General features: G+C 41.6%; 1 protein-coding gene across 1 annotated transcript; it reads right to left on the reverse strand.

Moving 5' to 3' along the window:
* Positions 1-9,882: 9,882 nt before the first annotated feature.
* LOC147959168 (uncharacterized) lies at positions 9,883-11,672 on the reverse strand. The gene is made up of 2 exons (XM_087536368.1): positions 11,442-11,672; positions 9,883-11,317 (listed from the first exon to the last, which is right to left on the reverse strand). Exon 2 carries the CDS (start codon positions 11,084-11,086, stop codon positions 10,034-10,036), a length of 1,053 nt encoding a protein of 350 aa, XP_087392494.1. The 5' UTR covers positions 11,087-11,317; positions 11,442-11,672; the 3' UTR covers positions 9,883-10,033.
* Between the last annotated feature and the right edge of the window lie 895 nt (positions 11,673-12,567).

The raw sequence follows: 12,567 nt of genomic DNA on the forward strand, positions 1-12,567 counted from the left end.
TATCTTGGTCTCCAACTGAGTATCAAACAACTAACACGCTCGGAGTGGCAATTCATGGTGGATGGAGCACTCAAGATCCTCCCGGGATGGCAAAGAGGACTGGTAACTCGCCCGGGGAGATTAATTTTGGTGAATCAAGTCACGAGAGCCCGACCTACACACCAGTTAATCATGGCTGAAGCGCCTAAGTGGGCAATAGAGAAAGTGGACCAAGGATGTAGGGCTTTCTTTTGGGCTGGTACAGACGCTGTCAGCGGTGGGAAGTGTGCAGTATCCTGGCAACGAGTTTGTCGCCCAAAACAGCTAGGTGGCCTTGGCATTATGGATCTCAGCAAGCATGGCCTTGCCCTCCGCATGAGATGAGAATGGTTACGCAGAGTGGATGAGTGCCGGCCTTGGCATGGTCTAAATCTGGTACCGGATAAGCATGTCCAGTGCACATTCAATAGCGTGGTGACTTGGGAGATTGGATATGGCAAAAGGATCCTCTTTTGGAAGGAGAGATGGGTGCATGGTTATACAATCTCTAAGATTGCTCCTAATCTGGTATCCAAGTTGAAAACGAGGATGATCAACACTAGGCTGACCAGCGAGGGTTTAAACCAACATGATTGGACCAATGACATCCCGGAGTCGCTATCCACGGAGGAGCTCGCGCAATCCATCCACCTTTGGGAGCTTCTTATGCAGTTTGTCATCACTCCAGGGAGTGGGGACAAGGCTATTTGGTCATGGCACAAGTCAGGTATCTACTCTGCTGCTTCGGCATATCGGATGTTTTGTGCGGGAGGAATCCGATTTGCGCCGACGGCTGCTATTTGGAAGAACGGTGCACCTCTTGCCTGCAAGATCTTCATGTGGCTGGCGATTCAATACCGTATCTGGACCTCGGATAGGAGACTAAGGCATGGCCTACAAGAGATAACATCCCCTTGTTACTTATGTGATCAGGAGGAGGACACGGTGGACCACCTCATGATCCAATGTGTCTTCGCGCAACAGGTGTGGTTCAGATGCTTCTCCAAGGTGGGCATCAATCCCAATCTGATCCCCATGCAACATGATAGGCTTCACTAATGGTGGATGAGTTCGCGCAAGCAGATCAACAGAGTGGACAAGAAGGGCTTCGATGCTTTTGTCATGCGGATTTGCTGGACGTTGTGGAAGCAAAGGAACGCTAGGCTTTTCCAGTCGGGTGCAATTTATGATGAGCTCGCTACGACCAATCTTATATTTCAGGAGTTGCATCTATGGAGGCTTGCAGGAGTGGTAGGAGTCCAACGGTTTTGTGAGTAGTCGGCTTAGCGTATTGGGGTGGTTGGGTGGGATCGCTGGCTTGTGACGATCTACCATCAAATCTTGTACATATATTTCTCTCTTCTATAAAGCTAAGGCACGCCTTTGGCGTACTCTCGAAAAAAAGTATAAGCAAAACATAGAAGTAACTCCCAGGGTTTGAAATTAAAGACAATAGGTTCTACCTCATCAACTACTTCCCAATACCCAAATGTTATCAAGCCAACTCATGCAATGTTTGAGAGTTGAAACTAGTGCATAAAAATTGGGTAAATAAGGGGTATGATCAAAGTGTTACTTGCCTTGCTGACGATCTGAAAATCCTAGTGACCCGTAGTAGCACGCTTCGCACTCCGGAAACTCTATCGTAAACAAACAATAGAATATATAAGCACTCAAGCATAAGATTCAAGGGTAAACTCAAGAGAAAAGATCCAAATTGAAAGTTCAACTGAAGAGCTTCGATTTGCAAAAAGAATCAATCAAATCGGAGCTACGAAACTCAAACGACGATCAAAAGAAGTTCGAATTCAAATATGCTTGAAACCAAATTTTAAACTGTCTAGATCATGTTCAAGTTGGTTATCTGGAAAGAGGGGAACAAGACGAAGATTTTGGCATTGGTTTCACTGGGTTTGGACAAACGAGCAAAAAGTAACGAGGGTTTAAAGATCAGGGACTAATCTGTGATAAAAGTATTCGTGGATAGGTCCCTAGTCGAAAAATAAAACAAAATAAAAGAACTAACGAACGAATGTTCGCTACGAAAACCTAACGAACGAATGCGTTCGTTAAAAATAAACTAACGGGTGAACGTTCGTCAAATAAAAAACCAAAAATAAAATTGATCTAAACCTAACTAGCCGAAAAAACCGAAAAAGAAAATCGTCAGTTTTTACCGGTTAACCGGACTTGGCTGGCGGCGGTCAACAGTGAACGGCATGGCGGCTCCGGCGAACGGCGAGGCGACGGGCGGCGGCACCGGCGCGGCGAGGCGGCGGTGACTTGGGCGGCGCGGTTTGAGGAGGAGGGGGGCGGTCGGGTCTGGTTAAAAAGGGGGCTGGGGGTTGCTTGGGCGAGGTGAATATTTTTCTGGCCTAAAAATGCAATTTTCAAAAATGCATATTTTTTAATTCAAACAAAATAATAATTTGATTTTAAAATTTCTTCTCCAATATTTCCCTCTTGTTGAAGAAGTCATTTTATCTTCTCTCATTCATTTTTATTATTGGAAATAATTGGCGAGAAAAATATTTAAAAATCAAATTGACCCCCTTTTCAAATTGAGAAAATTCAAATATGAAAATTTGTGAAACCTCCAACTCTCTCCTTGGGTCCTTGAGTTGCTTAAGATTTCTGGGATCGCAACCAAAATGCAAACAAAATATGATATGCATATGATGACCTATGTATAACATCCAAATTGAAAATTGGGATGTTACAAACCTACACCCCTTAAGATGAATCTCGCCCTCAAGATTCGGGTTGGCTAGAGAATAGGTGTGGGTGGTCTTTCCGTAGGTCTTCTTCTCATTCCCAGGTGGCTTCCTCCTCGGTATGGTGGCTCCACTGAACTTTGCAAAACTTGATAACCATGCTGCGAGTAACTCGGCTGGCAAAATCAAAATCCTTGATGGGTTTCTCCTCGTAAGTTAGGTCACTCTCCAACTGATTTGCTTCCAGGGGCATTGTATCTCTGAGAGGAATATCGGCCATCTCAACATGGCACTTCTTCAACTGGGAAACGTGAAACACGTCATGAACTCCTGATAATCCTTCGGGTAACTCCAACTTGTAGGCAACTTCTCCCATACGCTCCAAAACTCGATATGGTCCTACAAATCTTGGGGCTAACTTTACTTTAAGTCCAATTCATTTAACTCCTCGCAGTGGTGACACCCGAAGATATGCTCTGTCTCCGATCTCATAGACTACCTCCTTGCGTTTAGTATCGGCGTAACTCTTCTACCTGGACTGAGCTACCTTCACTCTATCTTGAATCAATTTAACCTTCTCTTGAAACTCCTTGATTAAATCCGGTTCGAACAACTGACGGTCTGCGACTTCATTCCACATCAATGGTGTCCTACACCTTCTTCCATACAAAGCTTTGAAAGGGGCCATCTTTAAGCTAGCCTGGTAACTATTGTTGCAAGAGAACTTTGTGTAAGGCAAATTTTCATCCCAACTAGATCCATAGTCTAGCGCACAAGCTCGCAACATGTCCTCCAGAATCTAATTGACTCTCTTGGTCTGTCCATCTGTCTGCGTATGAATGGCTGTACTAAACTCTAGCCTGGTACCCAAAGTCTGGTGCAGCTGATTCCAAAACTTTGAGGTAAACTGTGTTCCTCTATCTGATACGATGGTCCTCGGAACTCCATGCAGACATACGATCCTGTTCATATATATCTTGGCCAACTTCGCGCTTGTATAAGTAGTTTTCACGAGGATAAAGTGAGCTACCTTGGTCAAGCAATCAACTACTACCCAGATAGAGTCATATCCTGATCGTGTCTTGGGTAATCCGGTGATAAAGTCCATTCCAAGTTTATCCCACTTCCATTCGGGTATTGGCATAGGCTGGAGTAATCCTGCTGGCTTCTGATGTTCTTCCTTCACTCTCTGACATATATCACATACTGCTACATACTCGGCAATATCCTTCTTCATACTTGTCCACCAGAAACGTTCCTTCAAATCCAAATACATCTTGGTGTTTCCGAGGTGAATCGAGTATGGTGAGTCATGAGCCTCCTGAAGTATTAACTTCCTGATCTTTGCATCATTGGGCACATATACACGATCCTCAAACCATAAAGTTTCATGCTCATCCTCACGAAAACCCTTGGCTTTTCCTTTGCTCATCTTCTCCTTTATATCAACAACTTTGTTATCATCCTTTTGAGCTTCTTGAATCTTTCCCAATAATGTAGACTGAACTTCCATTGCTACAACAAACCCTCTTGGAACTATCTCAAAACGAAGTTCCTCGAGATCCTCGACTAACTCCTGCGGTAATCCTTCGCTTACGAGGGTATTGGCATAACTCTTGCAGCTCAAAGCGTCCGCTACGACATTGGCCTTTCCTGGATGATAATGCAGCTTCATATCATAATCCTTTATTAATTCCAACCATATCCTCTACCTGAGGTTCAGCTCCTCCTGCGTGAAGATAGACTTTAAACTATTATGATCTGTGTATACATCGCAACGGTTTCCAATAAGAAAATGTCTCTAGGTCTAGAGCGCACGCACTTCGGCTGCTAACTCCAAATCATGCATGGCATAATTCAACTCATGAGGTTGAAGCTGACGTGAGGCATATGAAACAACTCTTCCGTCCTACATAAGTACACCTCCAAGTCCTAAGCGAGAAGCGTCACAATACACTTGGGAATCCTTGCGTATATTCGGGAGAATCATCACTGGGGCTGTAACTAAACGTTTCTTCAACTCCTGAAAACTAGCCTCACACTCCTCGGTCCATTTGAATTTGGTGTCCTTCTTCAACAACTCCGTCATGGGTTTCGCAATCTTGGAAAAATTCTCAATGAACTTCCTATAATATCCCACGAGTCCCAGAAAACTGCGGATCTCTCCAACTGAGGTGGGTGCCAACCACTCAGTGATAGACTGAACCTTGGTAGGGTCTACGGCTATACCTTCTCCTGATATAACATGCCCAAGAAATCCAACTTCCTTCAACCAAAACTCACATTTGCTGAACTTGGCATATAGCTGATGTTCCCTGAGCTTCTCGAGAACTAATCACAAATGTTCCTTGTGCTCCTCTTCATTCTTCGAGTATACCAAAATATCATCAATGAACACCACAACAAAATTATCCAAGAACTCCATGGACACCTTGTTCATCATACTCATAAAATAGGCAGGGGCGTTAGTCAATCCAAATTACATGACCGTGTACTCATATAGCCCATACCTTGTGGTGAAGGTTGTCTTAAGTATATCCTGTTGTCGGATCTTCAATTGGTGGCATCCTGATCGAATGTCAATCTTGGAGAATACTTTAGCTCCCTGCAGTTTGTCAAATAGATCATTGATCATCGGTAGTAGGTACTTGTTCTTGATCGTCACCTCATTCAATGCTCGATAATCAACAACCATTCTCAAAGATCCATCCTTCTTCTCAACTAAGAGCACTGGAGCTCCCCACGGTGATGAGCTTGGTCGGATATAACCTTTCTCCAATAACTCCTTAATCTTCTTCTTGATTACCTCCAGATCATTGGCGGGCATCTAATATGGTCTCTTCGATATTGGTCCGGTGCTTGGCAACAACTCTATCAAAAATTCTATGTCTCGATCTGGCGGCATGCCTGGTAATTCCTTTGGAAATACATCCGAGTAATCCTTCACAACAGGCACTTCTTCTTGAACAACTCCTGAGAGGGAATTTACTTGGGGCCTCCTTGGTGCATGTTGTGATACATACTTAATCCATTTACCCTCCGGGGTGGTGAGTAGAATTGACTTACTAGCACAATCGATATTTCCTCCATACATCGATAGCCAATCCATGCCTAGTATCACATCCAATCCTTGTGACTCCAAAATTATTAGGTCTGAGGGGAAAACATGCCTACCTATGGTCAATGGCATCTGAAAACATCCTGTGCTTATCATATACTCCGCTCTAGGTGAGCTTACTAACATAGGTGTCTTAAGAACTTTGGTGGGCAACTTATACTTATCCACAAATCCCCTCGATATGTATGAATGCGATGCACCAGTATCAAAAATAATAGTAGTCGTAAATGAATTAATCAAAAACTTACCGATAACTTCATTTGGCTGTTCTTCAACCTCCTCCATGTTAACGTGGTTCACTTGTCCTCTGGGGAAAGGGTTGGGCTTCTTCCCAGAGCTTCCATTGCCATTTCCATTCTTTGCTTCAGGACACTCGGTGGCGTAGTGTCCAGTCTTCCCGCACATGAAACAAGTAATGTGACTTAGTTCCTTCTTGGCAGGTGTAGTGGGGTTGTAACGATTCTGACCGTTGTTTCCTCCATTCCCATTACCATTCTTAGGGCCACTGTGGTTATGTGAGCTTCCCCCATTGTGAGTATGGCCTCCATGCAAATAAAATAATAATTTGATTTTAAAATTTCTTCTCCTATATTTCCCTCTTGTTGAAGAAGTCATTTTATCTTGTCTCACTTATTTTTATTATTGGAAATAATTAGAGAGAAAAATATTTAAAAATCAAATTGATCCCCTTTTCAAATTTGAGAAAACTCAAATATGAAAATTTGTGGAACCTCCAACTCTCTCCTTGGGTCCTTGAGTTGCTTAAGATTTCTAGGATCACAACCAAAATGCAAATAAAATATGATATGCAGATGACCTATGTATAACATCCAAATTGAAAATTGGGATGTTACAAGTTTTTGGCCAAGTTACTCAAAGTTGTCCATATTCAAGGATGCGGCTAATCATGATAACATTTGAAACTCTTGAGAGGTTTGTGTACTTTACCTGCATGACCTAGTTAGTCACTAGTCAACCAAACTCAAGGTGTGAACCGAGAAGACCAAGCCGAGGACTTTGGGAAGTAGATCCCCTAGCCCACCTTGTCTGACCCTTTCAACTTATCAAGACCTAAATCTATAATGGTCTAGGTACCCACAATTTACTTAGATAATCTAGGATCCATAATTAAACGCAACTACACATGGAAGCCACTCAACTTGGAACTCGTACAATCTCTTTGAACCTGGGCAGCAGACCCCACCAACTTGAACTTGCTCACCCTAATAACCAATACGCCCAGATGATTCACTAAGTGAAGTTGTCGTTAAATATCCATAAGTAAAGTATCATGTTTCACAACTGGTGCTCCATACCTATTTATAATCATAACAACACCAAGTAGTGTAACTACACATTCGCGACAAGGAACATGGTACAGATAATATGGCTATCCTACTATGTTTCATAGCATAACATATTAATAGTTTAGTCCTAAACTCACACCCTATCATGAGTACTACATGCATAATGAAAATAAGGTGATATTGTCAAAATGATCCACTTGCCATGGTTGTTGCTGTCAAAGGTACACTCTTCACAATAGTAGGGCTTGCACTCCTAATGATCTATACTTAAAAAGAGGACTTACATAAGAACCAATAATTCATGTGAAGGGAAAACTTGCATAAAAAACAACAATAACCAAATATTAGTTAAGGGACAACACATGATCTAATGTACAAAAGAAAATTATGGCATTTGGGTATGTAGTTTTTCAATTAAGGTCAAACAAGGGTTTATTCACATTTGAAACAATTCAATTTTTAATGACCCCACTTGAATTCAGAAAGTTTGAATGGTTTGGATTCAACATTTAAATGAATGTAAAAAAGGATTTGTGTTGAAATTCAATTGGGGTTGGTAGTTATGATTCAACTAGGTTTGAATTAAAATTTGAAATATTTCAAACGTGATAGGTTAGAGTTGGTCTCACAAGTTCAAATAGATAGTGATCAACATTTTGATATATTTGCAAAAAATATTCATTCTATCACGACATGTTATATAAATACTAGGTTCAAATGAGGTTTTAATTCAAACTTACATAAGTTTGAAATTGAAAGTTCAAACTAGGGTGATAAGGTTCTGTTGGTCATTTGTGAACCTTTGGAACACAAAAAAAGAATTCACAAAATCTAATTCATATTCCGACAGTTACAATCAATTCAAAAAACATTTTGAAATGGTTCCAAAACCTCTTCCATGACAAAAGAAAATGGCTGCCATGGGAGGATTCGTGAAACTTTGCCATGTCATTGAAAATAGAGCGAAACTTATTACAATGGCAGTAGTTTCCGCTATGAATCTGAAGTTTGGTTAGGTTCAAATTTAAATGTTGGAGTATGAAAATTAACATCTAAAGGACCATTTTAGAGAAAGTTTCACTCAATTTTGAATTGGTACCGTTGAATAGTGCATCTAATGAGGGTCAATATGTAAAAATAATAACCTAACATGGACTTACACATAAAAAGTTATGATGGTTTTAAGTTGTAGGATCTTTTCTACAAAGGTAAATAATTAATATTTCTTTAATTTAACTCAAAAAGTCAGAATCATGATAAATCTATTTCATCAAATCGTGGGGTAATGGACAACTCTAAATTAAATGTACCAGTTTAATTGAATTAAAATGTCGGTGTGTGATCTAGCTTGATGGACGCCCTGGGGTGGCCACGTCGGCTCTAGGGTCTGGCCAGGCAGAGTTTCTCCATGGAGATGACATCAAATAAGGTGGATCACAACTATGGTTCTATATAGGGTCCAGAGTTAGGTGACACGGTGGTGACAGTGGTGCGAGGGCTCACCAACGTTGGCCAAAATTCCTCGCTAGAGTTGCGTTCAACGTCGGAAGTGTCCAGGTTTCACCAGATTTAGTGATGTCAGTCCTATATATGGTCACGTTAATGGGTCAACATGATGTGCAATGTCATAGTTGAGCAATTGGATAAGGTCAGAGGCCTGACCACGTCCTTAACTCACTGGAATGGAGATCATGGCGGTTGAAGTGCATCAAGGTGGTCGAAGTCGTGCTCCGGGGTTGTTTAGGACATAATAATGTTGTCAGAATGTTGTGCTGGAGTGCATGGGTGGAATGGAAAGAAGGGTGGTTAAGGGATTTACATGGGCTCACCAGAATCATTTGCCAGAGTTGGCTACGGAGGTAGTGGAAGTGGGTGGTTTGCGAACAACCTGGTGGAACTGAGGGACTACGGTCCCGATGATCGGTCTAGGGCATCGATGCCTATTTAACCATGGGGTTGGGATGGCTGCTGGGGCGCTGCATCATACTGAGTTTGGGATCATGCGGCGGTACATGCGCTGGCAAAATCACAAAAGATTGATGATGATGGGGTCAGCCCACTGTTAGTGGCCGCTGGGGATCGGGCATGTTGTCCACCATTTGATCTTATGAAGATTAGATGCCTACAACTTAGTCGTGTTGTGCATACGAGGCTAGCTGGTTGAGTAGGTTGTGGGCCAAAAGTGCAGTGGTGGCCGGCTGGGAAGTGCTATTGTGCAACGCCGTCGGCATAGTGAATACTCCTTTTTTATTTTCTCTCTGATCTGTGTTATGAGTTTTGAACTAGGTTTAAATATTTCCAAATTCAAATCCTAAAAATCCAAAAACTAGCGTCAAAATATTGGAGCTATTATAGATCATAGGAAATATATTTGCAGCCCCAATGCGGGTTTGAGGAATCATGTTATGTAAGTGGACTTAATATGAAATATTAAACTAATCTCAAAATTAAATTCTGGTTCCTTATATAACTAGATTAACTTCCAAAGATACAAAATGCAGTGAAAACATGGCATGCATATGTATTATATGTTCAGATCCTAGTTTTTGAATTTTGGGATGTGACATATGGTCATCGACTTAATAGCTAAATCATGATGGTAAGATATGGCTTGATTACCAGGAATTTTCGTGTGAAGCGGATTAAGCAAATGATCTATTCAAGAGAAGAAATGTTTCTAATAAATGACCTATTTCTCAAGCAACTAGGAAATTGGAAGGTTCCATATACAATAGTTTTAACATTTGAGAGCGGGAGTCTCCCATTCTTTATTGATGCAACTACATCTAGGATGAAATATTACATAGCAGAATAAACATTTTATTTCTGAAGCAAATGAGTTGCCCATAAATGCCACAACTAGTGAATTTATGACCTTACATACGATATCCCTTCTCAACATCACACATAAGATAATCTTCAAGCTCCCAGTGGCAAGCACAAGGAGAGTTTTTGCCAATTCGACGATTGAGAAAGTGTTTTGCGGATATAGTTGTCTTATCTTCAAAGCAGTAGGCAGCAAAATGACGAAATATTCCTTGCATATGATAGTTGAGGTACACCGCATTGGAAATGATCCGAGGGAATTTCTCAGTGGATACCATGACTGTGTGAGATGCGCCAACGAATGCTGCATAATGGCTACCAATTCCATGTTGTGTCACCAATCTCCTCCTAGGGAGGTCCACTTCGAGCACCTCCATACGGGATGGGCAATCTTGCCACATGAATATATCTTCTTCATTGTATCCACCTTCCTGGAGAAGGTTCCTACCGAAGAGGTACCTCATGATGAGCATTCGATCATGGGACCTAACAAGATAGGGGTAAATTATTGTTTCATGATGGTTCACCAACTGTGGGTCTTTATCGAGGAGGCAAACCATATGAGGTTCAACCCCAGGAGTCAAATCCAATGCGATTATCATGCCGTCTGATGTCGTGAAGTAGCATCGCCCTCCAAAGGTCAGCGGTGAATGGCCTCTAACCTTGTCAAGAAAGCTAGCCGAGCGTTGGTCGATAGCTTGCACAAAAGCCCAAAGCTTGTCACTAGGCTTGGCACAAATAACTTGACGCAAACCATTTCTCAGGCTAATAACGAGCGTACTAGGAATAGTTGAGTCATCGATGCCAGCACCGTTGATGGCAGATAAGTTCACTCGGAGGCGCCTATTCGATGTGGATGGTGCGCAATGTGAAGGGAACTCAGTGGTCTTACCGGTGAATGGGTGGAGAAGACGAATGGTATTAGTGCGCTTATGCCCAAGGACATGGAGGCCGTCGGCCGTGCCGAGGAAATGGTGGGTGTCTAGATCCGGGAAGTCAATGTTGGTACGGGCACCGGTGGTGACATTGAGAAGGGTACGACGTGACGGGGATGCACAGTGAGCGAGCGTGATCCAGTTGCGTGGGCGAAAGCGGATGTCCATCGCATCACATGTGCGAGGGTCATCAGTGAAGTCACGCCATGGCTTGCAAGTTGCCCGAAAGTGGATGTAGTCTGCAATGTCAAAGGTGAGTAGCCGATTGGAGATTTCCTTCGCAAGATCTGTACATAGTTTGGCCTAGTCTCTCCATTTTGTGCTGGCATGGGAGCAAAAAATGTCCATGATCTATGAAGATACCAAAAATAGATAGCTCCCTTTCGACTGATCAAGGCGCTGCATATGTTTTTAACAATTTAATAAGTAAAGTTAGGTATACAATGTAATTTACTGCAAGCATAATAATCTAAATTTGAGGAGACTAATAAAACTTCTCATATATTGAAAAAGGTGTTCATACCTCTAGATTTGGGTACGATTTATGTCCGATGGAGATCTTGTCTTTCTTTCTGGAAGAGACGATGGGAAATTGACCAAATTAAAAAAACAGTGGCTAGAGTGGGACTGGTCCTAGGCTGGTTCCACCGCGAGGATGACAAATAGATGTTTGGTGGTGAAAGAATGAAAGGGAAGAACAAGTTTAGGGTTTCATTCTGGGTGGCGGCGGGTATGAAGGGGGAGGGAAGGGGTGTGGTTGGCTTCTAGGTTAAAGAAGGATTGTGGGAGTCACTATTTATAGCGCGCAAGGGGAGGGGTGGGTAACTGGGCTGGCCCATCAAGAGGGGTTACTTATTTTATATTCACAAATTAATAGATATGGAAATATTTGCAAATGATATTTAATAAAAAGATATACAATGTATATAATGAAATATCCTAAATAAAGATAACATATTCACTTAATTCCATCAAAATGACTAATATTTAGTGTTGCACATAATAAACCTTTGATATCATGTCCACTTTGTGGTTGCATTAGAATAATCAGGACCATATTATTTGCTCGAGGAAGAAATTCTTACATAAAATAAATATAAAAATTCTCCGGTAAACAGAATCGATTATATCCTATTCATGATAACATAAGTAAAACTATTGATAAATTAATCTAGAAGTGTAAAACCATTAGTGCATCATGTCTAGTTTCTAATATCTAATTAGCGCCTTTTAGTTATTATTTATCACTAGATATGTACGTATTAATTAGTGAGGGTCAAACAAGCAACCACATTATTTTCTTCCTTCTATTGACATGAATGCATTAACTCAAAAGGGACAATTCCAAAAACATCTAATTTGCGCACACTCTCATCTTTAGCTTGAAAAAAAATCATGTTCTTAAGTTTGCCCCTCTTCTGTTTGGTGGCCTTACAGAAATGCCCTTCATGCCATTTCCACTAGTCAAAGGCCTTTGACCGTCTATGAGCTATTCTTTGTACATTTGTACCCCTCACTGCTTAAGTCATATACATGTGGGGACTCACCCAAAGAAAAGGGAAAAGAAAAAAACTCTCCAACCCACCTCTACCAATTACATGTGGGACCCGACAGAAAAATAAAAAATCTCTCTTTCTCCTCTCTCTCTC

Source organism: Triticum urartu, chromosome 7A, assembly GCF_056163025.1.
Source record: "Triticum urartu cultivar PI428250 chromosome 7A, HENAU_Tu73, whole genome shotgun sequence".
Lineage (NCBI taxonomy): Eukaryota > Viridiplantae > Streptophyta > Magnoliopsida > Poales > Poaceae > Triticum > Triticum urartu.